The 27188-nt window shown below is 27.4% G+C and overlaps 1 protein-coding gene across 3 annotated transcripts; it reads left to right on the forward strand.

The window, feature by feature from the left end:
* The first annotated feature begins 3591 nt into the window (after positions 1-3591).
* Lasp (LIM and SH3 domain protein Lasp) lies at positions 3592-10128 on the forward strand. 3 transcript variants are annotated; one of them, XM_089216937.1, is made up of 10 exons: positions 3592-3775; positions 3993-4128; positions 4291-4545; positions 4679-4773; positions 7670-7754; positions 8177-8277; positions 8350-8450; positions 8519-8746; positions 9161-9282; positions 9340-10128. In XM_089216937.1, exons 3-10 carry the CDS (start codon positions 4477-4479, stop codon positions 9517-9519), a joined length of 981 nt encoding a protein of 326 aa, XP_089073063.1. In that variant the 5' UTR covers positions 3592-3775; positions 3993-4128; positions 4291-4476; the 3' UTR covers positions 9520-10128. The 3 variants fall into 3 exon arrangements, with proteins under 3 accessions (XP_089073063.1, XP_089073064.1, XP_089073062.1); XM_089216938.1 differs by having other exon boundaries at positions 4027-4128; XM_089216936.1 differs by lacking the exon at positions 3592-3775 and having other exon boundaries at positions 3806-4128.
* Positions 10129-27188: the final 17060 nt, after the last annotated feature.

A 27188-nucleotide genomic window follows, 5' to 3' on the forward strand; every position in this document is an offset into this window, starting at 1 on the left:
GATTTTCAAGAAGAAAAATTCGATACATATCGAACTATCGACTGAGACACTGAGAACAGTTAGGTACATATCTTAAACATTCAAAATTCAATCGACACGTATCACGTATCGTAATATACTCCAATTTCTTCCTTGAAAATCTTGCAGTGCCTTTGCTATTGGAAAACTATCTTATCAATTATCTCCCTCCTATTTAATATTCCTAAACACGCTTTTGTACAAAGATTGAAACTATATACCTACCGACTAAATATTAAAATTGTATGATATCGATTGATATAAGATTTGAAAAGTAGTAGGTAGGTAGTAAATTGGATGTTATAATGATATTGTATTATCTCATATTTTTAATAACTAAGGAAACATAATAGAAGATTACTTAGCTGTAAATATAAATGGCTTGAAACTTGTATAATAGGTAAAATTATATAACCTACTTTCTAGGTTGTTTACTAGTCACTATATATTATACAGTTATAGCCAAATGCAGTCATTCAGAGAGCAATTAATTTCAATTTCCAACTACATAATTTAAGGGAAAGTGTTAACTGGGTTAAGGGTGGCAATTGGGAATTTAAAGTTTAAGAAAAATAAAACTATTGATAATTGATATCCGTTACTCATAAATTATAGCTATATAACTCTAATTTAAAGTATGGACATTTATAGAATATGGTTATACCTACATTAAAATCACAGGTTTTTATAGATAGGTTTTTAGATGTATATTTATAAAGTGAAAGAATTTTTGACAAATGACAAATATGAAGAACACGACAACATGAGACAATATTATTATATATTGTATATTATTATTATAATTTAAATAACGAAGTTGATCGTTGATGTGTATATTGTGTAGCAGTATCTACTAGATAGGTGCCAAATAGAAGATAGGTATAAACATTAGAGTTCAAATTGAAGTTATACAAGTCCTATACAACCCATAGTAAAGTTAAACCTTAAACGGTAAAACTCACTATAATTATACTTAGCAAGAAAACAGCGTGGTGGTGTCGAAAAGCAGCAATTTAAATTTAAAATGGTTTTTGTTAGGTAAACAAATAAATATGTTTAAATTTAATTGTTATTAAAACTTAATTCAACATACGGACTTCAATTATTGGACGATGCCAACAAATCAAACAACCCATACCTAACAGTTATAAACAATTGTCCTTGGAAAAATGTTTATAAATTCCCTTTCATTCGTAGGCGTAGGTAGGTACCTACTCGGTATCGAATTTCACGCTCAGCATATAAAGCCACATAAGTAAGTACCTACCTCAAACAAAAATCTATTTTCGAAAAATCAAAATGCTTAGTTGGCCGTAGATATAATATGCGACAACTGCAGTATTTCTTACACTCAAAACTATATGCATTATAAAAATGTACACGATAAATGTAGGTATAGACTTGAAAATAATATCTGCATGTATATAGACATATATAGTTAGCATCATTGAAGATTTAAAAAATATGGTTACAAAACGTTTTAAACGTAAGTATGGACCTCATTATATGAGTATACATATATGATGGCTATACCTATACCTATGCAAATACTGACTTTCATACTGATTTTTGAATTATTTCATTGGGTACCACCAGTGTTGTAAAAAATACTTTTAAAAAGTATTTAAGTAATTACTCAAATACTTATAAAATTAAGTATTTAAAATACCACCCAAATACTATCTATAGTACTGTATTTGACATAATTTTCAAATACAAAACAAAAAAATCAATTTAATTCTGAATCATTCATAATATATTAATATATAATACTAATCGAACATTTGTGTGTTGCATTTTAAGAACATAATTTGTTCGAAATGCTTATCAGTCATATTAGTTCTTTTTTTGGTGATTGTTGCACCACCAACACTAAACACTCTCTCTACTGATGCACAGCTAGGTAGTAGGTACCGATAACGTACCGTTGCGAATTGCGATCGTCGTCGACGATAAACAGACGGTTTCTCGGAGTAAAACATATTTAGTTAGGCTATTAATAGACTAAAACTAAAACCGATATCGAATTGTTCATAAATGATAAAATAATATTATATCTATAATATTATTATGACATTATTATTATTTGACAATTAATAAAGAATTAAAGGAAAAAAAAGTATTCAATACTAAAAAAATGTATTTAAAATACCGTTCAAACACTTCAAAAATAAAAATATTTTAAAAAGTATTCAATACGGAAAAAAGTTTTTGAATACTTTTATTCAAATACTTTTACTCAAATACTTTACAACACTGGGTACCACACGATTTTTTTTTTTGAGAACACGATTGCGTACGTTAACACGATTGCATATGTTAAACCAGCGGTTCCCAACATTTTTAGTTTCACGGGCAACTAATTTTGTAAAAAATATTTGAGGCCCACCCAAAGCATACCTATAATATACGTTTTCATAAAATTATAATATATATATACAATATACATCATACATGTATATATAGTTATTAGGAACAAAAAATGTTAAAACTTAAAAAAAAATTGTTTATTAAAAAAAACTGAATTATATAATATTTAATACTATATATATGGCTCGCGGCCCAGTACCATGCTGCTCATGGGCCATGGCGCACCAGTGGGCCGCGGCCCATGGGTTGGGAACCGCTGCGTTAAACCATTAACTTTAATATTTACCCCAAAAGTCTAACGATGGCGTACGATTTACTGTGCAACGTTGCCAAATTTATGTTTTTATTTTTGATCAGTAAAATTTAAATTTTGGAAAAATGACTTAGGTTACGGTACCACTTAAAAATCTCAATTTTTGACAAAATATATGTTAGAATAATATTGTACGAGTATACAAAATAAAATAATTAAAAATAATTAAATGTTAAAATAATATAATAAAAAAAAAAATTATGGAAGAAACCCCTGTTCTATAAGTTCAAAGCAAATGGCAACAGTGCTTCAAAGCTGCAGATAAAAATCGTACGCAATCGTGTTTTACCGATTTCATTTACCAGTTTATAATTTTTGGATACCCGTGGATTTAAAATCAAGTTTAAACTTCACCACGTTAACTATATTGTGAACCATAGACAAGTATACCTACTATGCGAACTTTTGACGAAATTGGTTGTAAGTATGATACTGTACTGTCTATACTATGAATCATAGTCTATGATAGGTTGGTAGGTATAGCATAGGGATTGTATCGGTACCATAATAGGTATTTATGAAATATGTTTGTTATTGCAATAATCTATAGAACAAAATAAGCTTTTACATATTATTATTTGACACGAAAATAGGGTGTCATTTGTTGATGAATGGGCGTAAAAGTGTTTGACGTTTTCATCGGGGCCGGGGGACTCGATAGCAGTGGACATGATAATTATTATTGCATAGAACCACGTACAGATCAGGCTGATTTAATCAGCCGTCGAGCGGTGGGCATAATATTATATTTTTTTATTTTATTTAATACAGTTCAAAACGATTCGGTCGACACCGTTTGTCCTCGGTCGCCGCCGCCGACGGTCTCTCCAATCGAGACGGGTTCCTGTATGTCTACGAGCATACCTTGGCCGTTTCGGCCCCGCACTGACTGCACCAACATCGCAGTCGACGGGCGTTGGCGGGCGACGGTCTTAGGCCTTAGCTTAGGTATTTGATCGTTTTGATGTTTACATTATATACAGCACACAAGTACACAACAGCCGTCGTCGCCGCTGCAGTCACCGACACCACCCACTTCCCCCACCCGGTTGTCCGGATGAGATCATCGTGACGGTGTGTGAAAAGAGAAGTGAAAGGGAAAATCGTATTATTAATACTATTATTATCATCATCATCATCATTATTCAACTATATAGCATATATCTATAATAATAATAATATAACGATATTGGTCCATTGCTGTAGTTGTACAGACACTGTATAGGCGCATCGTTTCATTATCAATATTATTATTATTATTATTATTATTATTATTGTTAATGCCGTGTAGGTAATAACTTATTATTCCGCTGTCGATTCAACAGTTGTGTTCGGACGCAGAGTAAACGAAATCATCAAACACCGGTGTCCGACGTTCACAAAACAATATTGAATAATTATTTTATCGTTTCGAATTATTTCGTCCGGTGAGTACCTCCATCGTACTATCCGCCTACTTTTGCCAGGACTCTGGGCCGATATTAATAATGTGATCTTTATAGTCTGACACGTTTTACGTACCTATTTATATATTTTAAGTGTAATTTATGATCTATTTTGATTTAATAACGTTTTCGTCCACTGTACAGGTACTATACGCAGTGCCTTCTCGAAGACGAGAAAATCAAATCCATCAAATTTTGTCGTGTTATAGTAGTGATAGTGCATGCCCAACATACATCTACGATCTACCTACTGCAGCAACGATTATCATATTATCATCTTAAACGGGTGCCACTGTGCTATTTTGTCTTATTTTTGGTGAAAGTTAAAAGATGAACAAAAAGTGTGCCAGATGCGAGAAAATTGTTTATCCCATTGAAGAGCTCAAATGCCTCGATAAGGTACACCATTGCTCCTCCATACTTTACAACTCACTTCTTTCATTTCTTCTAGAAACTCTCGTACACATTTAAGCATGCAAACATACCTAGGTAAATCTAAATTTTAATTTTCTTTTTTTTACATTATTAATAGGCTTGGCACAAACAATGTTTCAAATGCCAGTCCTGTGGTATGACATTAAACATGAGAAATTACAAGGGATTCAATAAAGAGCCTTACTGTGAAGCGTGAGTACTTTTTATGTTTTTTTTAATTTATCATAGACCCATCTGGCATCTTATTTATAGACTGCTAATGGAAATAGAACTTTTGATGTGACAATAATATATTGAAATAACAAAATATAATTCAGTACCATAAATCAAGATCATAAATCAATATTAGATTATCATGAAGTTACAACTAATTTAAAAAGACAATAAAACAGTTAAAACCAAATAGATAAAGTCTACATTCCAATTAGGTGTACAAATATTACATCGAACATTACAATTAGCTGACTTATATTTTTCTTTAAAGATAAATTAAATGTATTTATTGTGTACCTTTATAATTAATTTGTTTTTATTTAATCTGTGATAATTATTTATTTTATTTCAAAAAAAGTATTTTAAGCAATTTTACAATCTGTTCATACAAACATAAAACAATCAAGTAAATTATAAAACAAACCTAATACTGAAGGTCAGATAATTTAAAACAAAATAACAGAAGTTTCAGAATAATTATTTTTCAGATTAACAAATACAAATATTTTTATATTTATCTATTTATTTACGTTTCTGAAATAATAATATAGCTTGCATTAATTTATTTAACATAAGCCTAATTTAATTTGTTTTAGGTACTTAAATATAATTTAAATGAGAGGGGGTTTAGAGGGTATTATCACCCTCAATTTTAAAATTAGCATCCTCAAATATTGTTTGTATTCATAATTCAAAAACTTCTTTAAAAAAAACTTAAATGAGAAAATGCATAGCTTAAGCACTATAAGTTTTTTTTTTTATTGAAATTGTTGCTATGAATTTAAGCTTTATAATTAATGTCTTTAATCTATTTCAAGTATAAGTTATGATTTAATCAATCAATTATTAAATTTAATGACAAGTTCCATCTTAGACTTATTCTTCTGTGCGTTAATGTTAAAGCTTTATACAAAGTTAGGTTGTATGTCATTAAAATTTAAAATTTAAACATAGCCTTGTATGAATCTACATAAAAATATATGACCAAGTATCTGGGTTCCTTGACTTAAACTTATTTTTATGCTTATTAAAAAACCAGTAAAACATGTTAAATTTAATTAATATATATATTTAAGTATTTTCATTGATTGTTGGTAATTAATAATTAGATTATTAAACATTAGGTTCATTTGGGGGTTTATTTTCAATTGGAATTAATTTATTACATTAAATAAATATTATAATATTAAATTATTATCAGTTTAACTGAGAAAATTTAAAACTACTATTTGCATAGCCAAATTAATTTAAAAAAAGTATGATATGTACATTTTTTGGATATTTTAGTGTTCTCAGTTTAGTAGTTGTAAATAAAACATTTAATAGATAAGTGTGTTAGGTTTGAAATAATTGGTAACCTTGTGAAATTATATATTCATGGAAATAGTATTTGGTACAATAAAACAAATACATTTCTGATCAATGCATTTACTTACACATTTTTTTGTCAAAATTATTGTAATCTAATTGTATTAGTAAAAATGTTTGCATATAAAACTTAAAAGATACCTAGATGATGTTTGAATATTAAAAAAATCTCAAATTATTAAAATTTTAATTTTATTGGTTTATTACTTTTTATAGTTCTTATATTTTAAACTTACTTAATATTTCTCAATCTGTGGTTTTAATAAACTGATTTTACAATGACAGTATAACAAATCCGATGTATATTGATCATATTACATAATATACAATCATGTTCATAATTGTATAAATAAAGCTACAACTGAAGGCTGTTATTTTTTGGTCACAAAGATATCAAAATATGTACTAGTGTAACTACACTAATCTTTTAATTACATAATATTTTAATAGCAGTAATATAATACTATACCACCTACCAATTTTATTTATAGTTATGCAGTCTGTTTTTTTACATAATATGTTTGTAAAATATATATTTTTATTGTTTTAAACATTAAATATGTATAGTATAAGTATTGTTTAGTGAATATTTTGTCTAGTTAAAATCTATTTACATTTATTTTGTCATTGAACTGGTGTATAAAGTGTGCATAAAAACTTATCTATATAAGTAAATAAAGATTGCATTTACACCTATATTATAATATAACATTAACACATTATTGTTTTATGGCAGGAATAAATTAATAAGCAAGAACAGTAAAATATTTTGATATATTCAATCAGTTAAAATTAAAATCTATGAACTGTTCCAGACATAGAATAATCTTAATTAATCAAAAAATCATTTGATATATATTTTTTTTTTTAGTACCTAACATAATATAATATTCTTTAGTGGCCATAGACAATTTTTGATTCAAACATTTTTGTTTATTAGTGTTTTTGGTATTACATAATAGGAGTGTTAAAAGTTTTTTGGCAAATATTATAAAAGAATTAACTGGAAAAGGAGTTCAACTGTTCAACAACTATAATTTATAACAGTTTTTTATAATTTTGTGATTTTGGCTATCAGTAGCTGATATAAGTAGAATTCAAAAAGAGGATAATTTTTCCAATTATCATGCTATAAAAATAATCAATACAAAGTCTTGGGGGCTGTGCCTCTGGCCTCTACCAAAAAAAAATCCATATTTTTATAAATATTCATAAGTTAGTCAATAATACAATATATACTTGTTAATATTCAATGGTATTTATTTAGCATTAATATCTAATATTTACTGGTTTCAAAATTAACTCTTACATTTTAATCAAATGTTTTACTTAGTTTGAAATAAACTGTTTTTAAAAACTACAACATTAAAAGATCCATAATTTTTTTTTTTGAAAATTGTCCTAAAGAAATTAGAGGAATCCCATCACTCTTGTCTTTGATATTATTGACTGCATGTCTAATGTCTATTTTACATAATTAACCAATTAATTGCAAAACGTGTTTTAGACATATTCCAAAAGCAAAACACACAACTGTAGCTGAAACACCGGAGTTAAAAAGAATTGCTGAAAATACAAGATTACAATCAAATGTAAGCATATTTAAACATTAAAGATTTTAAATTTAAGTTATTGGAAAAAAATGTTTCAATTATTATTTTATGAAAACCATTATTTCATGCCATCTTAATGGATAGACAACTTGCCGTAAGTGTTTCAAAATTAGTGTCTGAAAATGTAGTTTAAATGAAGTATAGATAGATATTATGTTTTACTTAAAAGTAGTAACGTAGTTATATTGTAAAACATAAAATGTAATTATATTAATTAATTACTTTTGTTTGAATAGTTATATATTTAATGAATCTAATTTTTCCTGAAAATGTAGAATCACTAGATTATTTATATTTTTATTCTATTGCATATAGAAGTATTTATTTTATTTTTCTATATTTGCAGTATTACAAATAATAAAAATTTAAACTATAATATCTATATATTTTATATTTCATAGGCGCAATATCATGCTGAGTTTGAAAAGACTAAAGGAAAATTAACACAAGTTGCAGATGACCCAGAAACATTGAGAATAAAAGCTAATTCCAAAAACATAAGGTTGTATAAGTAGTTTTAGTTATGAACATAATTTTTTTAATCATGAAATTTTATTATTTTGTTATTTTTTAGTAATGCTGAGTATCATGGAGATTTTCTGAAGAAAGCAGAAATGGAACAACGTAGGCATTTATCTAATGGAAACAATAAAGCAAATAATAATGAACCACTGAGTAATAAATTAAAATAATTTTATTTATATAATTTAAATTATAATGTTATTATGTATTCAAATTAATAGAAAAAAATGTCATTGTGAACAAAACAATTCAAGAAATTGATCATAGTAACACTGTTAAACCAAATAAGGTACAGCAAAGTTATAACAGTGGAAACACTAGGTATGTGCCTCAAAAAGTTGAAAATACACAGCATCATCCCAGAGTAGAAGACACTTCGGCTAAAATTCCCGCGTGTTTAAATCGGCAATCTTCTACTTTAATTTATTCATCTGATACTGGAGATTTAAGTAAGTTGTCATAGTATGTCAGCTGAGTTTTAATATTTTACACAGTTTAACGATTTCATTTTATATTTTATTCATACATCATGTTATTTGTCCATAACATAGGTACATTATGTAACACAGAGGTTCCCAAACTTTTCATACTCGTGGCGCCCTTTTAGAACTGAAGTTTTCTCATCGCAGCCTTAATAAAATGTACGACCTTTTTTTTATCGTAAAATATCGTTGTTTATTTTTAAACCAGATAATATAGTCGTCAGCGAGGCACAACCGCGGCTCCCCTGACAACATACCGCGGCGCACCAGGGTGCCGCGGCGCACAGTTTGGGGACCTCTGATGTAACAGATGAAATATATTATTACTTTTATAAAAATATGGTAACTTATTAATACAATATTATATAATATAATTTATAGCTAACAATGCATACAATAATCACATTGGTTCAATAGCTGACTATGATCCTATTAAAAAACAACCGTCATATGGAGGTGTTAAGTATACTAATAATTCTGAAAGTCAAAACTATAATCTTGGGGTGTGTATTCATAATTTCTTACTTTTACATTTATTAAATTTATTTATTCATTTATAGAGAGTGTACCGAGCTATGTACGACTATGAAGCACAAGATCTGGATGAAGTTTCATTTACTGATGGAGATTTAATCGTCAATTGTGCCGCTATAGATGATGGTTGGATGACTGGTGTTGTACAAAGGACAGGTGAATCTGGTATGCTACCAGCTAACTATGTCCAACCTGCAGCTATTTAATTCTGATTAATCATTTTGTTACATATTATTTGTTTATGTTTATAATATGGTCAAAACATAATAATTTTATATTAATAGTAATTTGTTTCTACTAATTCATATAACTTATTTAATATGTATATCTGCAACTAAGAAATTAAGAGCAACTAATTTATGTGATATCAAACATGTTAAACTAAAACTAATATAATGAATGAATAAAGAAAGAATACATTCCTAAATTTAAAATAAAAAAACTATTAAGAGAAAAAAACATTCCAGTATTGAACTAGTATTGATATATTTTTATTTTATAATTTAAAAGTACATTTTTAAATGTTTTGCACCAGTAAAGTGATTAACATGAGGTTAAAATTATTTTATATTTATACATAATTATAAAATATTTAAGTGCTTATTCTTTTTTTTTATATAAATTAATTTATTTTTAGACCTAATTAAAGCAGTGTTATTTTAATGTTGTTATGAAAAATTAAAAAATGTATAAGACAAAATCTTAGTAAATTAACTACCTTCCTAGTAATTTATGTAACTAAAAAATTATTTTAATTTTTTATAAATGTTCAGTTAAATGCTGACATTGAAAATAAATATTTATAAAATATTAAATCTTTTTTTGAAACATTATCCTATATTATTTATTTATGGATAGATGCAAAATACTTCTGTTATTCCCATGTTTGTTTTTATAGTATTATTATTTTTATTATAATTATTAATTTATTCTTGGTAGTTGTTAATTTTTTATTGTTATGAATTGATTTCAGTTTCACGAGCATTATTTCATTTATTGATCTTTTTTTTTTTTTGAAAGTATCATCATAAGAACTATACACTACTATACTACTATATTACTATACAACATATTATTTAGATATGAACAATGTTTAATAAATATTTTATGTTTAATTATAATCATAAAAGACATTTTATAATATAAAAATTTTCATCCATATCACAAATTTAAGTTTTCATATGGTCATTAAAATATTCATTTAATACATACATAATTTTTAACTTGTGTTTGTTCTTATTAGCACACATTTAAAATTTAATACAACATAATTTTTGCTGAATTCATTGTTTTTTGAAACTCTGATGTTAGTTATGTTAAACAAGTTGAACTGGTATTTTAACATTAAAAAATAGATTATTCAGATATTAAGCATAACTTCTATTTATGATTAATGCAATATTATATTTCTCAAATTAATATTTATTATTTTGTGTTGGCAACAAGCATCACATTTATATAAATGATTAAATAGATTGCTAACTATGTAGCACATGTATTTCATCTAAGCCAACCATCCTCCATTTTAATCTAGGCCAGTAATGGCCAATGGGTATGTGAATACTGAATTATCAAAAACAAAAAATGCTCATATACTTCGCTTGAAAATTAAAACATTGAATAAAAGCCTGCACCTTATCCACAGATAATGTTTTTACCTTAAAGTTTTATTATAAATCAATAATTTATTCTAATATTGAAAATATTAAACAAATTTTGATATGCTTTCAAAGAAAAAATATACAACTAAGTAATGAATAGGCAGGTATTTAAAACCTAGAAATTGTAATGAAGTAATAGGTTGATTAACCGTTTTTCTCAAAAATACAGTACATTTAGTGGGGTAAAAATCAGGTGGGTAAACTAGGCAAAACACTCGGGCTCACAACAGGGCCTTATTCTAACCAACAAATTACGAATCTCACAATAAAATAATATCATATTTGTATTTGATATAAATTTCAACATTAAATTGTTAGGTTAGGTTATCTTGTTTATTTAAAAAAAAAATTGGGGACTTTTAAATACTATACTCTGTGAATGTCTAAAAATAAAAGTCATTTTGTGCATCGTAAATGATGCGATTGGTGCGTCCACGTGATCTCGCTTACACCGGGAAGTTGTTAGGAGATGCGCAGGATCGGTCGATCGTCTGATAATTATTTTTTTTGAGACAGAGTGAAGTTACACAAGTGGGTACATTGCCGCTCAAAAAACTCGAGCCTCAAAGAAACAAAATGAGGTGATAGATTGTTTTATCAAATATGTATACTGTATAATATGTATGTTTGAATTACTTTTTTATGAAAATATAATATATAGGTACATTTATAGCACTATAGCAATATAGAACATTTTCTGTTAACCGTCATATCCGGCCGGTCTGAACAATGGCGATTAATCGAGTTTCTTCTGTAGGCCCCTCATACATAGTTACAAAAGAAGTTTAAAAATAATAATACATATGCACGATTTTTTTTGTAAATTTTAAAATTAAAATTTTGACAAATTTTATCAAATGAAAAAATTTGCAAATTATTTCGTAGTTAAACATTAGTAAGTTGTTAGATTTGTATATAGCTAAGTATTGAACATTTAAGGCAAATTACCTACCACTTAGTAGGTAATTCAAACTGTAAACAAAAAATCTAAAAAAAAATAAACGCAGTTGTTATTCACAGATATTTTATACTCAAATTTAAACGAAATTAGATAGGTATTTCAAAAACGGTTTTAATTATTTTGTTGTAATTTGAAAATATTCACGGGTTCTTGAAACTTTTAAATTATATTATTACTAGCTGCTACACGTGGACTTTGTTGCCCGTTAAAAATACCAATTCTATAATATGATTCAAGATTTGTGTTTAATTTTTTCGTTTAATAACCGGCGTAGCTAGTGATGTTCAAAACTTCCCATGACGAACTCCTATGGATTTAGCCTATCTTAATACTGTATCAGTATTCAGTAATGACAATTTTTTTCAACACTGGTGTAATATGGGTCACTAGTGCTGTAGCAATAATTTACAAGACCAACGATGAAATCGGGCATTACTGTTCATGCATTACTATTTTCAATATTATTAAATGAAACTAGAAATGTGACTGGCCTATTATGTTCAATCATATGCTTGGACACAACGCACAAACAAATAAACAATTATATTTTTAGCTATTTTTATGGTACAGTACTATAGCGGTACCTAATCTAAGAGTGATTCTCTGTGGTAGGCACTTGAATAATATCAAAAGTGAAGTAACCACGAATGTGTTTAAGATGTTTAACACTGTCATATAAAATATTCGACTACAATTAGGCACATTCAATCATAATAATTTCTCGCATTTTTAGCTTTGTTAAGGTGAAGCAATTTTAAAACTGGTGCCTAGAATTGCTAATTTCTTATTCATCCATACTAAACTGAATAACCAATAGCAACCCTATATAACGAACTAAAATATATTTATATTTCGGCGTTTACTAGTTGGGTCCGAAATATCCTTATTTGACCTAGTTAGGTCCCGGTGTTTTTCAAGTACCACACTAGTTGGGTCCATGCAAAAAAAACATTTTCCTTCTCATTTTTACATGCAGACTTAGGACTGTCAGTGGCCTATAAATTAGAACACAGGTATGATTAAAAATATTTTTTGACAATGATGCAAAAGATGTTAAAATGTTAGTGTTAGTAGGTATAAAGTATAAAACGTTAAAAAATATTATAATATTCATATGGTTATTATTATTTATTGGTAAAAATTTAAACGAAAGGGCTTTTATACGAATTCAAAACCATTTATTTTATAATCATCATTTAGTAGGTACATAATGAACAATGTACATGGTCAATATTTTTTAGGAATTTTTGGTTGTATAGCTTTTTTAGCGTTATAAATATTTTTTCGAATTAGAATACAATCATTATGCGTTAAATTGAAATCATCATTTTTAATTCACGACGCAATATTTTAGAAGGCCTTTCGCAAATATCTTCTAAGCCTTTTCTTTTAGCACTATTACTAATCGTTTGTCTAAGTAGTATACTTGTATACTTTCTTCTGTACATGCGTGATTGTGTGATAATGACTTGTCCATCAATTCGTTATTTTTACATTTAAAAAAACACTTACAAGATCTTTGTACGCAGCGTCATCGTTCAATCCATTGGCCATTGGAAGAGCTTTTGTTTTTAATAATATACAGATAATTTATACACACAATGGCATTTTCAAATGTAATTTTTTCTGCAGAAAATATGAAATTAACCATCTTTATTACTAATATGGCTAGGGCTCGGAAGTTGATGCATTTTGCATTTTTTTTTGGAACTTTTTAGACGATGCTCTCCTGGCTACAAATCCGTTTCATAAGCATGTGAATCTGAATAACTCATTTTTATTTTGTATTTTTTTGCATTTTTTTGGTGTTTATCACTTTTTAAGTCAGGTCATTTTCCCACATTTTAGTCATTTTTACTGATTTCACACTAGTTCATTTCTTATCGTTTCTTGTCGACCATTATGCCGATAACTTATAACTTGGAAATTACCACAGGCTAAGATTATAGTACCTATCCAATTTCATCTCGACGATTACATTTGTCGTTGTCAACAATTTCAAAAATTTTAAATGGTAAAGAAGCTTCAAGTGAGTGTTTTCCGAATGATTTCAGTGCTGATGATTTGGTCCATTTCAGATTTGCCCCAATCACTTCAGTACTTCAATAAACGTGGAGAGAAGTTTTTCCAAATATAAATATTTATTAACAGATAATCGTCATTCATTTACTTTTGATAACATAAAAAACGCTCTAATTGTACAATGCAATGATTTTGATTTTTAAATAATTTGTAAGCTTTGATAAATTTATAAAACAAAAATTTTTTATTTTTTTTTATTTTCCTATTTTAAGACATTTTTGTTATTTTTAAGTCATATTTTGAATTTTATAGTAAAATAGAGTAAAATATTTAAAAAAATATGTATTTTTATTAATATAAAACTAATATTTGTAATTTTTTAGGACATTTTTTGCCACTTTTATGTCATATTTGCATTTTTTTTAGGTCATTTTTTATTGTTTTTAAGGTCATCAACTTCCGAGCCCTACGAGTAATATCTAATAAGTTTTTAGTAATAACAAAATAAATCACTTTAATCACAATAATATCATAAAATATACTTAGGATTATTATAGGCTAAACGTCTTTGCTCAGGATAATTTTCTGCCTGCAATGTTTCTATAACAATTGAATTCGAATTTAACACATCCATTACCGAGTGACTTCGCCAGATGTAGGTTCAACAAATAAGCGTTACCCACTTTCCACCTTTTTATTTATGACGTCATATATTTGTATTTCTAGTGTATATTTTTTATGATATACCTTGGTATTTTGGTATAAGGGGACCACCCACCAATAAAAAATCCAAAAGTATACCCTTGCCACGCTATCGCCACTGCTTAACGATATATTATTATTATTACTATGGACGCGGTTCAATGACCTGTTTGTGTTGTCTCGTGAGTTACGAAAATCATATTAAACGAGAGAATAATATATTTTAAAAATAAACGTTCCCGGCCTGAGATAATAGATGTGTTACGGAACACTACGACTAATTGATTAATTGGAACAGTGCCTTACAACGTTTAAAATTCTTGTTTTTGTAGGTGGTGGGCACGAGGACGTGTGATGCCCGCATCCGCATGTTTTGTCTGTGTCATACAAACGAACAACATACCTTATAAATCTGTATTGTGTAATGCTGACATCATAACCAATTTTTTTTGTTATTTATTTTAGTATTATAAATTATAATAATATAAATAATTATTAATTGACCAATTATCAAAACTTTAAATTTAGAACGTTATCACTGATACTTAGTGTTAGAAACATGCGTTTTTTTTTCGAAATTCCATAATATCATGGATCTATATAGTCGTAAACAGTGGCGGGTTTTTGAATTTTTTCTGGGTGGGGGGGGGGTCCTTTAACATTATCTCATAATATATAAGACAAAAAAGGTTAACCCTTTAATTCTTGCATAAAAAAAAACATAGCATTTAAGATATATTAGATATAAGCGTACCTATATCCGCATACAAATCGTAATAGCTATAAAAAAAAATGACTGTCAAACCCCAAGCGCCCTGAGCGAATAATGAATCACAGCCTTAACTCGAGATCTGGGGGGGGGGTCCAGGTCCCCTCAAACCGCCACTGGTCGTAAATGTAACTTAATGGCATTAAGCAGCAAATTCGAATAATTTATTTGCATTTACTGACGTCATTATATTAGCCTTAATATGGTCAAGCTTTATGACTCGGTCATTACAGGTTACAGTCGACTCCGGTTTATTGGTACACGTCGTTGTTGAGTGTTTTTTTTTTTATCCAATTAAGCGGTTGGTAAAAAAAAACATAAATTTTTGTTAGTGGTTTGTTATTGATTTAATAGTGCATATATTATAGGAGAATGTTTTAAATTTTTTATGACATAATTAATTACATTATCTATTACCGTACTATATAATAATATAATATCTAATACAAAATTTATTTTTGAAGCAAACATGCACCCCTTTCCCATCACCCTTGAAAGAATCTGCCTTTCAGCATATACTAAGATTTTTTTTTTAAATTTTTAAAAACAAAAAAGTGATTAATGGAACTTTGCTTTTTACTTTTTACTGATTGTTGCAACGAATGTAGTCTGAACAGATTACATCCAAAGCATTTAAGCGGATATATATATATATATAGCTAGGTGGATATTTGATTGAATTTTATGAGGGGCTTAAGTGGAGGCTTTGAAAAATGTTCAATAATTTTGAGGAGTTTTCAATATTTGTTGGGAGACTAAGTCCATCAAGCATCCCTATCTCAACCTATGGATATAATTAATATAGGTAAAAAATGTATGCCTGTGCTGTATGATTTATCAAATGATCTCAATGATCCAGATATCGATGAACTATTGTTGTACTTTGATAGAACATACGTCAATGGAACTTACAATAGAACTACTACAAAATCAAATGGTTTGTCATTATGGCAATTTTCACTGATATTTCCACCTTATTTATGAATGTACATAATGCTACAAACAAAAATACAGATAGAACAAATAATTTAAGTGAAGGTTTCAATAATAAATTTAAAAGTTTAATAAGAGTTCTGAACTCAGCATCCAAATATTTGGATGTTCATTGAAGCACTCCAGAGATCAAATTTACTAGCAAATATTAAATCATTTTCAAACGGGTGTACAGTTTCAACAAAAAAAAAAAAAAAAAAAAACAATAAATATGAAAAAAGATTAAAAAATATGTGTTTAGGAATAACAAATGAATCAGAAATAAAGAATTTTTTACGATCTGTGTCATTTTTATGTCGGATTTTTTGGTTGTATTGTATACTATATTATTTTATTTAAAATTTTGATTATTTTTTTTTTTTTTTTAAATTAAGATTACAGATTTTTTAGTTAATGTACAGTTTTTACAAAAATAAAAAAAATAAATATGAACAAAAGCTAAAAAATATGTGTTAAAAATAATAATTTTATATTCGAAGGCAAATAATTAAAAATAAAAAAAACAAAAACGGGAGGGGGGGAGGAAATGTCCTACTACGCCGAAAACAGCTGGGAGGGGGGGAAATGTCCGGATACCCTTTGAAAATTATCGAATACTATCTATATTCTAATATTAATTACAATAATATACCAGCCGACGAAGGTTACTATACCTATTCTATTTTACTTTCGGTTATAGAAGTCTAAGACGGAAAAAATATGGGATATACACTTCGATGAGTCTGCGTTACACGAGATCCCAGAACCATATGAATAAAATAAATAGAATGGAGTTGAAAATAATGCTTCTATGCCAGGAGCAGTTAATGCGAGATGTGTGTGGGTGTATGTGGTGGTGTTGGGGGGGGGGAGAAGGGTTGGTGAGAGGACAATTTAGACTGCTGCCAGGCGTTCCATATGCGCTCTTCCGGTAGATGAGCTGGAGATCGCAAAAGAGGGAATTTTAAAAGGGGCGATGTGTAAATACTATACCTTTTACAGCCATTTAGGTACTCGTACTTTTGTTACACAAATACACAAAACGATCCACTTTCCGTTGCCATTAATATGCTTGTTTGTGATAGATGAAAAGAAATGTTTGTTTGAAATATTGCTTTGAGTTCCATATAAAACGAGTGTAGGTACCGGTACTAACAAATATTTTTAGTTAAAGTTACAATTTAGAAACAACACGGTCGAGAAAACTATTTTCACGCGAATATATATTAAAAAAGCGGGTAAGTCGTGGATGTCACTCTGCAGTACAGTAGGTTACTGTAATAGATGGGATTAAATTTGAATGCAATGATAGGTATCATTGTATACAAAAAATGATTCTGAACGGAGATGATTTGTCAGTCTAGGATATATTATACTTAAATATTGTCATATATTCTATTTTGAAACAAATATTTTATTTTTCAATTAAGACGCATTTTGCATAAGCCATGGTTAATCAATTAGTGTAGTTATCATAATTCATAATACCTTATATTATCATAGATATACATATGCCTGGTTTGAGGATAAATCGTTATCATTACGCGATTTCATAAAAATTTAAAACTCAAACGCTCAAAACATTTTTCCTATAATGACGCTTCAAATTTTCTCTATAGCTATTTGAAACAAAACTTGTGGAAAACTTGGTGTTAAATTTTATAACCTTAGATATAAATACAAACAATATTATGAATTTTGAACTACAAAATAATTTGCAAATATTCATGGTTTTGACGAATTTTTGTCAATATTTGAAATTCAAATGCTAATAAAAATTTAATTTGAATTTCCGGTGGACATTTTTTTTGTGATAAAGATTGACAAATTTGTAAGAAATCTTGTATTAAATTTTCAAATCATAGTTTAAAAAAGAAAATTTTTTATGAATTTCTAGCTTATAATAATTTGCGAATTTTCGTGATTTTTACGTATGTTGTCAAAATTAAAATTTAAATGCTTGTAAAAAAAAAATGTGGCTATAAATTTCTTTTATTTTTCAACTGCTATTGTAAAAATATTTTAGGAGCCTTGTATTTTCAAATCTTAGGTATAAAAAGGAAAATTTGTCAAAATTTGAACTTCAAATGCTAATAAAAAAAATCATGCCTTTGTATTTTTATAATTTTTTAATCACTATAAGAATAACGTATGAGGAACTTTGTATTAAATTTTCAAGTATTTTAATAGGGCCATACATTTTATCGACACTTCAAAAAAAAATTTTCAGAAAAATTTAAAATTTCAGTCGTCTATAAATACCTCAAAAAAAGTCAAAATATTTTGAAAATTAAATCATGTAAAGAAAATGCCAATCTAAATAACTGGTAAAATTTTCATGTGCCTACGACTTATACTTTTTGAATAATAACAAATATTTAAATTCGTTTGAGGATAAATCATTATCGTTACGCTATTTCGAAAAAATTTAAAATTCAAACGCACTTAAAATTTTTTCTATAATAAAGCTTCGAGTTTTATCTATAGATATTTGAAGGAAAACTTATGGAAAACTTAGTGTTATATTTTTAATCATTAGTTATAAACAGAAAAAATTTTATGATTTTTAAACTTCAAAATTACTTGCAAATTTTCGCGTTTTCGACATATTTCGTAAAAATTTGAACTATAAACGCTTATAAAAAAAAATTGTGACTAACGATTTTTAATTTTTTTTAGCTACAATAAGAACTACTTATAAGGAACCTTGTATTAAATTTTCAAGTTTTTTTGGTCGGCCAACATTTTTTTACCGACACTTCAAAAAAAAATTCTCAAAAAATCGAAAATTTCAGTGGTCTATAAATAACTCAAAAAAGTCTTTTTGAAAATTAAACTGTATTTATATAACACTAACATTAACATTTGGTGAAAATTTCAAGTATTTACAGTGATTAGTTTTAGAGTTACAACCATATAAAAATATCGATTTGGTCGAAAACTGGTTTTACGTAAAAATTCCCGTTTTTCTGTCATTTTTTTTTTGTTTTTCTCGATTTTTTTGAAAACTGTTGGAAAATGTTTACTTTTGACCTTTATAATGCAACAAGGATCTTCAATTTTACATCGGAAACCACCCCCAAAGTTTGAGATTAAAGCATTATTTCGACTAGTTATGCTGTACACAGACACAAAAACAAACACAAAAGAAAAAAAAAACACACATCATTGTAAAATCAATACATTCATCACTTCGTTCAGAATCTAATATAATAGTACGAGTATATGTGCTATAAAAAAGTTGAACTCGATTCCATAAATGTTTTTTAAGAGCGACTGAAGTTTAAATTCTTACGAAGTTGGATGTTAATGAGTAAATAAACGATTAATCATTTAAGTATTTACTTATATTAATTATTAATGTTATTAAAACAAAAATACATATATAGAATATAGATAGTTGAAATTTCTATAAAATATTTGTATTATTATTTTATATATATTTTATTAATTTTACTTAAAGTTCAAATTTAGACGTGTTCCAAAAATATTATTCGTAGGGAATAGTGGTTTGGACGTTTTTGTCACTACATGTATTATAAATTTACTTAACACAATGAAACTATTTTTAGAAAGTATTTAAATCTTTCGGTAAATTTAATTAGAATAGATAAATAAATTATTTCAGGATGTTATTCGCTTTTACGTTATGACATTATTATAACAAATTTACATAAGCAAGACCGTAATTGAAATTTTGGGGGAGGATTGGCCATATTTTTTTTTAAACATAAATATAGGACAGTTGTAATTTTTTGCGTTAATAATATAAATCTTGTTTACTTTCGTTATTAAAAACATAAGTCGTCATTCTAATGTTCAATGTATACATAATATTTAATAATTTATAATAATTTATATACACTTGGAATTATTCTCATTATTAAAAAGTATTTAAAAAAGCGGGGAAGTGGATGTCACTCTGCTGTACATTAGGGGGTGGAGTGGACCTCTGACTAGGGTAGGTTAAATTTGAATGTAATGATAGGTATCATTGATTACAAAAAACGATTCTGAACGGGGATGATTTGTCAGTCTATAGGATAATATATTATATTTAAATATTGTCATATATTCTATTTTGAAACAAATATTTTATTTTTCAATTAGAACGCATTTTGCATAAGACATGGTTAATCAATTTTTCCAAAAACATTGCATGTAGTTATCATAATTCATAATACCTTGTATCATCATAGATATACATATATCTACCTTTAGATGGTTTGAGGATAAATCGTTATCGTTACGCTATTTCGTAAAAATTTAAAATTCAAATGCACTTAAAATTTTTGCTATAATGATGCTTCGAGTTTTATCTATAGCTATTTGAAGGAAAACTTATGGAAAACTTAGTGTTGTATTTTTAATCCTTATTTATAAAAACAAAAAATTTTATGATTTTTCAACTTCAAAATTACTTGCAAATTTTAACAGCCAAACTGTACTATACTATACACGTCTACGCTATACTAGTGAGATACTTATAAATTATAATGAAATACAGTTTACAAATATAGTACAAAAAAATATAGAATGCAACGGTAAATTATAAGTACTGTAGTAGGTATACCTACAGATTATAGGCTTAGTCAGAGCAGCTATAACAGTATAAGAATATACGACGAGAGAAATTATTTATACTTGACATTTTGTAATCAATGACACAATGAAGCCACTCATTGTAGATAACGGTGACACAGAAAAATTATTAATTTAAAAAAAAGTGTGACGCTGAAAAATTATTAATTAAAGCACTAGCTATTATATTTAATCCAAACAAAAGTTTCCATTTCGATATTCGTTCTATATTATTATACGTACATGTAAGACAAAACAATTATATCATAATCATACCTTTTTATTTTTTCAACACAAGGAAAAAATAAAATAAAATTTTAAGCATGAGCAAATATGCTTTTATAGCTTTATAGAAAAATAATTGACGCGTAAATAAGTAATAAAATATATAGTTAATATCAAATCAACAATACTAACAATATTTATAGACTTATACTAAGTACCTAGTCATAGAAATATTTAACTCTTAGCTATTTTTAAGAATAACTATTTTTATAATACATAACTTCATTCATATAATATATTTAGTTGTTAGACCTGCGTCTTTTAAATGAAAATAATCGATAAACTACCTACTAACCGTTTCTCTGCCATTGTATACTTCTTAAATAGACCATACAGACAGTTTTTGATTCTTAGAAAATATATAGCAAATAATGTATATTGTATTTATATAAGAATCTACATAATGATGGTTTTAGAGTGTTATTTTATCTTTGAAAAATGGTGGAGGAGGAAAACTGGAAAAAACAAAAGTTTCATATTATTTGCAATTTACATTTACCTTAAAAATGCAGCCACTAGCAATTGCAAATTGCAATTCGTTAAAAACAAATCCCGTTTTTTCGTCAGCTATACGTTATTCGAGTAACCATAAATTAATATAATTTATATATTATATGTGTAAGTGTATTAGTATTTATAATATAATTAATAAATATTATATTAGTAGGAATAGTACTTTGTGTGTAAGGAAAATTACGGGACAGACAAGCCATGGACTGACCCTGCAATACTGACTGGGTAATAGAATTAAAATTAAAATTAAAAACTTATTTTATGATTTTAATTTTTAGATTTTGAGCGGAGGGATGAATGTATTGATTTTACCATGATGTGTGTTTTCTTTTTTTTTTTGTCTGTCATAACGTTTTGAGGCAGTAAAAGTGCTTCGATTTTTTACTTCAGTACCTCGTTCAATCAGAAAGATTTTTATAAATAATCGGAATAAACAAACTAAAAATTAAGGGAAAAACGGGAAATTTTACGCACAATTAGTTTTCGACAAAATCGATTTTGGTTTTTGATGTAACTTTAAAACTTTTAAATGAAATTTTCACCGAATGGTTATATAAGTATATTCTAACTACCATGCAATTTTCAAAAAATGTCGACTTAAGTTGAACTATTCATAGGCATATGCAATTTTCGATTATTATTAGTTTTTATCGATAGGTAGAAAAGCTTGAAAATGTAATACAAGGTTCCTAACATATTGTTACAATAGCAGTTGAAAAATAAAATTAATAGATAGTCACAATTTTTTTTTACAATCATTCAAATTTTAATTTTGACAACATACGTAAAAATCACGAAAATTCGTAAATTATTTTAAGCTAGAAATTCATAACCATTTCTCTTTTTAAATCTAAGATTTGAAAATTTTTAATACTTTATAATATATCCTAGACAGATAAACAGTCTCCGTTCAGAATCGTTTTCCGTATACAATGATATAATATCATTGGATTCAAATTTAATTACATTCATTACAGTAACCCACTAAGTGTCTTGTAACCTACTGTTCAGCAGAGCGACATCCACGACTTACCCGCTTTTTTCATATTTATTGTAATTGGTCCAATCCTAATACGATTTTTTAGTTTCACTTATGATTCAATTCAATGTATACATTATATATATATATATATGTATTATGGGAACCGTTAAATAATCGTAGGTAAATTACTAAAGCACATAATTTTATTGAACGTAGATTTTTTAAATCTGATCAAAAATTATCACGTTTTATAATACCCAAAATGAAGTAAAACATATTCATAAATTCATATTATTTTCGCATATTTTAAATTAAAAGCGTTTGTTATTTAAAATATTTTAGGTAAAGAATTACCTATATTGTATTTTTATATTTACCTATCCACAGACATATAATGAAAAAATAATCGTTATTCCGTCGAAAATATGTTCAATCTTTCGTAAATCGTAACAGAGAACGTCGTAATAAATAAGATAATATAGGCAAATATGCCCATATCTGTTACCTGTATACAATCTACTAACCTTGTGACTAGTTACTGCAGTGGTTCGTTAATAATGATTTTTATTTTATTTTTTATATGATACTTATCTTAAAAATTAATGTCGAATAAAAAATTTATATTGAATATTTAATTTTTTATCAAAAATAACTTCAAAAATATTTACATATTTTTACATTATATTATTAAATGAAAGTTCACGCTCAATACCTCCAAATTTATACAATTAGGTAGGTACTAGGTGGTTGCTTTGTTTTCGAAAACAGTTCATGTCGGGTCGTTGGTAACCGGAAAAATTGATACAATAATGCTGAAAAAAAGATACTAAGATACACTTGGTAGTTAGTTGTTTATATATATTAGCACAGAACTGCGATAAGTATGAAGTACACGCGTGTCTTATATTTTTATATACGAACAAAAGGCAAAAGCATTTAAGGCGGTGATAACTCGGAGTGATGAAATGAAATATTTGTCTGTATTATAGTCATTCGTGGTAGCTATAGAAGTGCCGGACAATAAAAATAATAATTATCGTGACCCAGTGCACGCAATCGTAATTTTATTATATTATTATTATTATACCATCATAGCAGAGTTTAGTACTGAGTTAATATAACATTGCAGCCGACTGTGGTCTACGGAAACTATTGTGTAGTAGGTATGTAGTGAAATAAGTCAGTTCCAGAATGGCCCTTGTTTTATTATCTTGCAATTAATGTGACGTGAGCCGTGAGGTGTACCTCCCGAGTGTGTTTCAGTTAATTTAGTATTATGAATGCACTACGGACTACGGTCGTGATGATGTGACGAACTGCATTATAACTTTATGTTGAATAATCATAATATTATTTGATGATGACATCGACGTACAACGAATGTACTAAATTCATGAAAAAAAAAAACACTGGGAAGTTACATGGGCAGTGAGATGTGCACTTGCTGCCCCTAAACGGTTTGAATAGATTTGTAAGAGCCAAATAGGTCCAAGTTGGGCCATTAAGGTCACTGTAATTGATGTGTTAGATTATTGTATATAGTCAAATTTGAATTCAATAATGATAAAGTATTGAATACGAAAATCGATTCGAAGTGGAGATGATTATTAATCTAAATTTCTAAGGATATTTTATAACATATATCTATTTTTATTAGTAATTATTAATAATAAATTAATCTTATTTTTGCCTACAGAAAATAATTGCATACTACATTGACAATTGTATTGTGTTTATTGAATAAATATCTACGTAGTAACGAAAAGCTTCATATCTCTTTGGACTTCAGAAATATTTTAGAGGTAAAAAAAGCATTAAAAACTGTTATTTTTCGTTTAATTATCTAATTTCGTTGTTATTTGAACTTGAAATGTCTATAAAACAGTTAAAACTATTATATTTTGTGTTTCATATTCACGCTTTAGCCATTAAAACGTACAACGCTATACGTTTTGAACTACAAAATAGATAGCAATAAGTATTCGTGATTTTGCCAAACTTTGAACTTCAAACGATTATAAAAAATTTGTGCCTATATATTTTTAGTATTAGTTATCTATTCGTAATAAGAACAATCTTGAATCACATTTTCATTTATAATCTTTTTAACTATGCCGAAACATTTCTATTGAAATTTAAAAAAATGTTACTATTATTTAAAACGATAATAGATTTATTATTAAGGCAACAATTAATTTATTCAAAGTATTATTATTATTATTAGTATTTATACAATTATTATTGTTTGGAGAAACGATCTAAACATAAATAAAATAGGTGATAGTAGGAAGGTATAATGTAATATTATACTATAGTACTACACTATAAATATTTAGTAGAATATTTAATATAATAATTAATAGTTAAGTAAGTAAGTATTCAACTCATATTTCAAAACTTTATTACGCGTATTAGTATTCTAATTACGAGTGAATTATAAGTTATTATGGCCATGTTAAAAAATTGTTGTTTAAAAAGTTTTTGAAAGGGATAGTTGGCGGGTGTCCATATCCCACTCTTAATGTACCATTTCCTATGGACATTATAATATTTAATCACATTGTATGCGACCCAAGTAGTAAAATATTACACCGGGTGATGATCCCATACGAATTTTATACGGTACGAATTTTATACGTCATATAAAATATAGAATTGCGTGTCACCCAGTATAACACGTCGGTATGCAATGTAGATTCGATTACGTCGACGCCACCGTTTCAGTGTTATAATATTTAAGACAACAACGTGGAAATTAAATAATAATTAGAGTATTAAAGTACGAGGCGCCGTCTCATATTCGTTGCAGACAGCTGCTCCCCGGCGCGGTGGTCCTATCTATATATAATAAATAAAACGTAAACACAATTACAATATTATCATGTAAATGCGAACGTTGTTTCCTATTGAAATTTCACATATATATATAATATACTACTATAATACTATATAATGCGTATACTGTGCTGGAGGGATAAGGATTAAGCTCGCGCGCAAGTATTGTATAATAATATAATATGTAGGTACCTAATAAGTATAGCCGTATAGGTAATAGGTACCTACGTTTGCGAACAGCATGATTAATATGTATGAAACCGAATGAACGACGTCAGAGATAAGTCAATTTATAATTTCATGCGCAAAACGTCTTTCCCATCTTAAACGCGCGTTTAATCCGATATATAGACATTTTGACGTGGGTATAGCAGCCAGCTGAACGTAGACATAGTGTCGTGTACCTTTAAAATATAAAACAATATTTGTATGTAGATGTGTGTGATGTATTGGTATATCGTACATATAGAATTACGTGAGCAATAGTTTTTCTTTTATAGATACGTATCATATATATGTGGGAGGAAAATTAATGTTTGCAGTTTTTACGGATACCAATACTTTTAGAGATTATGGAGCAAAGAATTGGCCTTTATTATAAGGATTTAGGAATACAAAATAAGAAAAATTATGGTATACATTAATCTAATATAAAAATAGGTTTAATTTGTTATAAATAATCTGTGTAATGTGTATAATGTACATTTATAATGAGCCTATTAAAATAGTTATTAAGTAGGTATATGAGCTATGAGGTTTGATGATGGTTTGGTTGTCTGATAATTAATTTAATCTCGCGAATGCTGGTTAAGAATATTAAAAAAAAAAAAATCACTTGTTTACAATCAACCATCTAAATATTAATGTGTATTAATTTAATTTACTAAAATAACTTGAAAATAAAACAAAGCTACAAAACATTATTTATTATGAGATAATGTTATATTATAAGTCGTATAATATACTACCTGATTACTATAATTAGTACCTAATTTACTAATAAGAAATGAGTGAAGGAAAATGCTGCCCGAGTTGAGAATTTAATAAGTATGATTTGTTTTTTGTGAAGGCATTATACTTATAATTCTATGCTGTAAAAAGTTTTATGTGAATGAGTGAATATTTGTAGGGGTTAACCGTTTAAGTTTGTACTCCTGTTAGCGAGGTTTAACATAAGTAAAAATATTAGTTTATATTATTTCGCTGTTATCTTTCGGTAAATAGTAATATATATTACCATAGATTTTATAATCAATGATATCACCTGTACCCAGGGTTTAACAGTATTAAAGATACAATTTTATCTTGTACCGTGATGCATAATAATTAAAAAGTATCAAGTAGTATATTAGATCATGATACATTTTATACTTGTATCATGCATCTTATTTCGTCAGAAAATACAAGATACTATAATTATTGTAAACATGTATACTGAATAGTATACATATACAATACGTACAAATTTATGATGTTTATTGACCTATTTTATTATTTAATATTTTTTACTATAAGTTTGTATGTATAGGTAGTATTGTGTGTACACGTTTAATAGTTAGTAAAATTCGATTGGAAATATAAAATTTGAAGTG

Source organism: Diuraphis noxia, unplaced genomic scaffold (genome assembly GCF_037042655.1).
Source record: "Diuraphis noxia isolate RWA-SAM2 unplaced genomic scaffold, SU_Dnox_SAM2 contig0001, whole genome shotgun sequence".
Lineage (NCBI taxonomy): Eukaryota > Metazoa > Arthropoda > Insecta > Hemiptera > Aphididae > Diuraphis > Diuraphis noxia.

What these genes read in the sequence shown, in the direction of transcription:
- Lasp (XM_089216937.1), top strand. Translation starts at nt 4,477, where the DNA reads ATGAACAAAAAGTGTGCCAGATGCGAGAAAATTGTTTATCCCATTGAA. An exon ending in ATACAAGATTACAATCAAAT is followed by an intron (nt 7,755 to 8,176) that starts GTAAGCATATTT and finishes TATATTTCATAG; the next exon opens with GCGCAATATCATGCTGAGTT. An exon ending in ATCTGATACTGGAGATTTAA is followed by an intron (nt 8,747 to 9,160) that starts GTAAGTTGTCAT and finishes TATAATTTATAG; the next exon opens with CTAACAATGCATACAATAAT.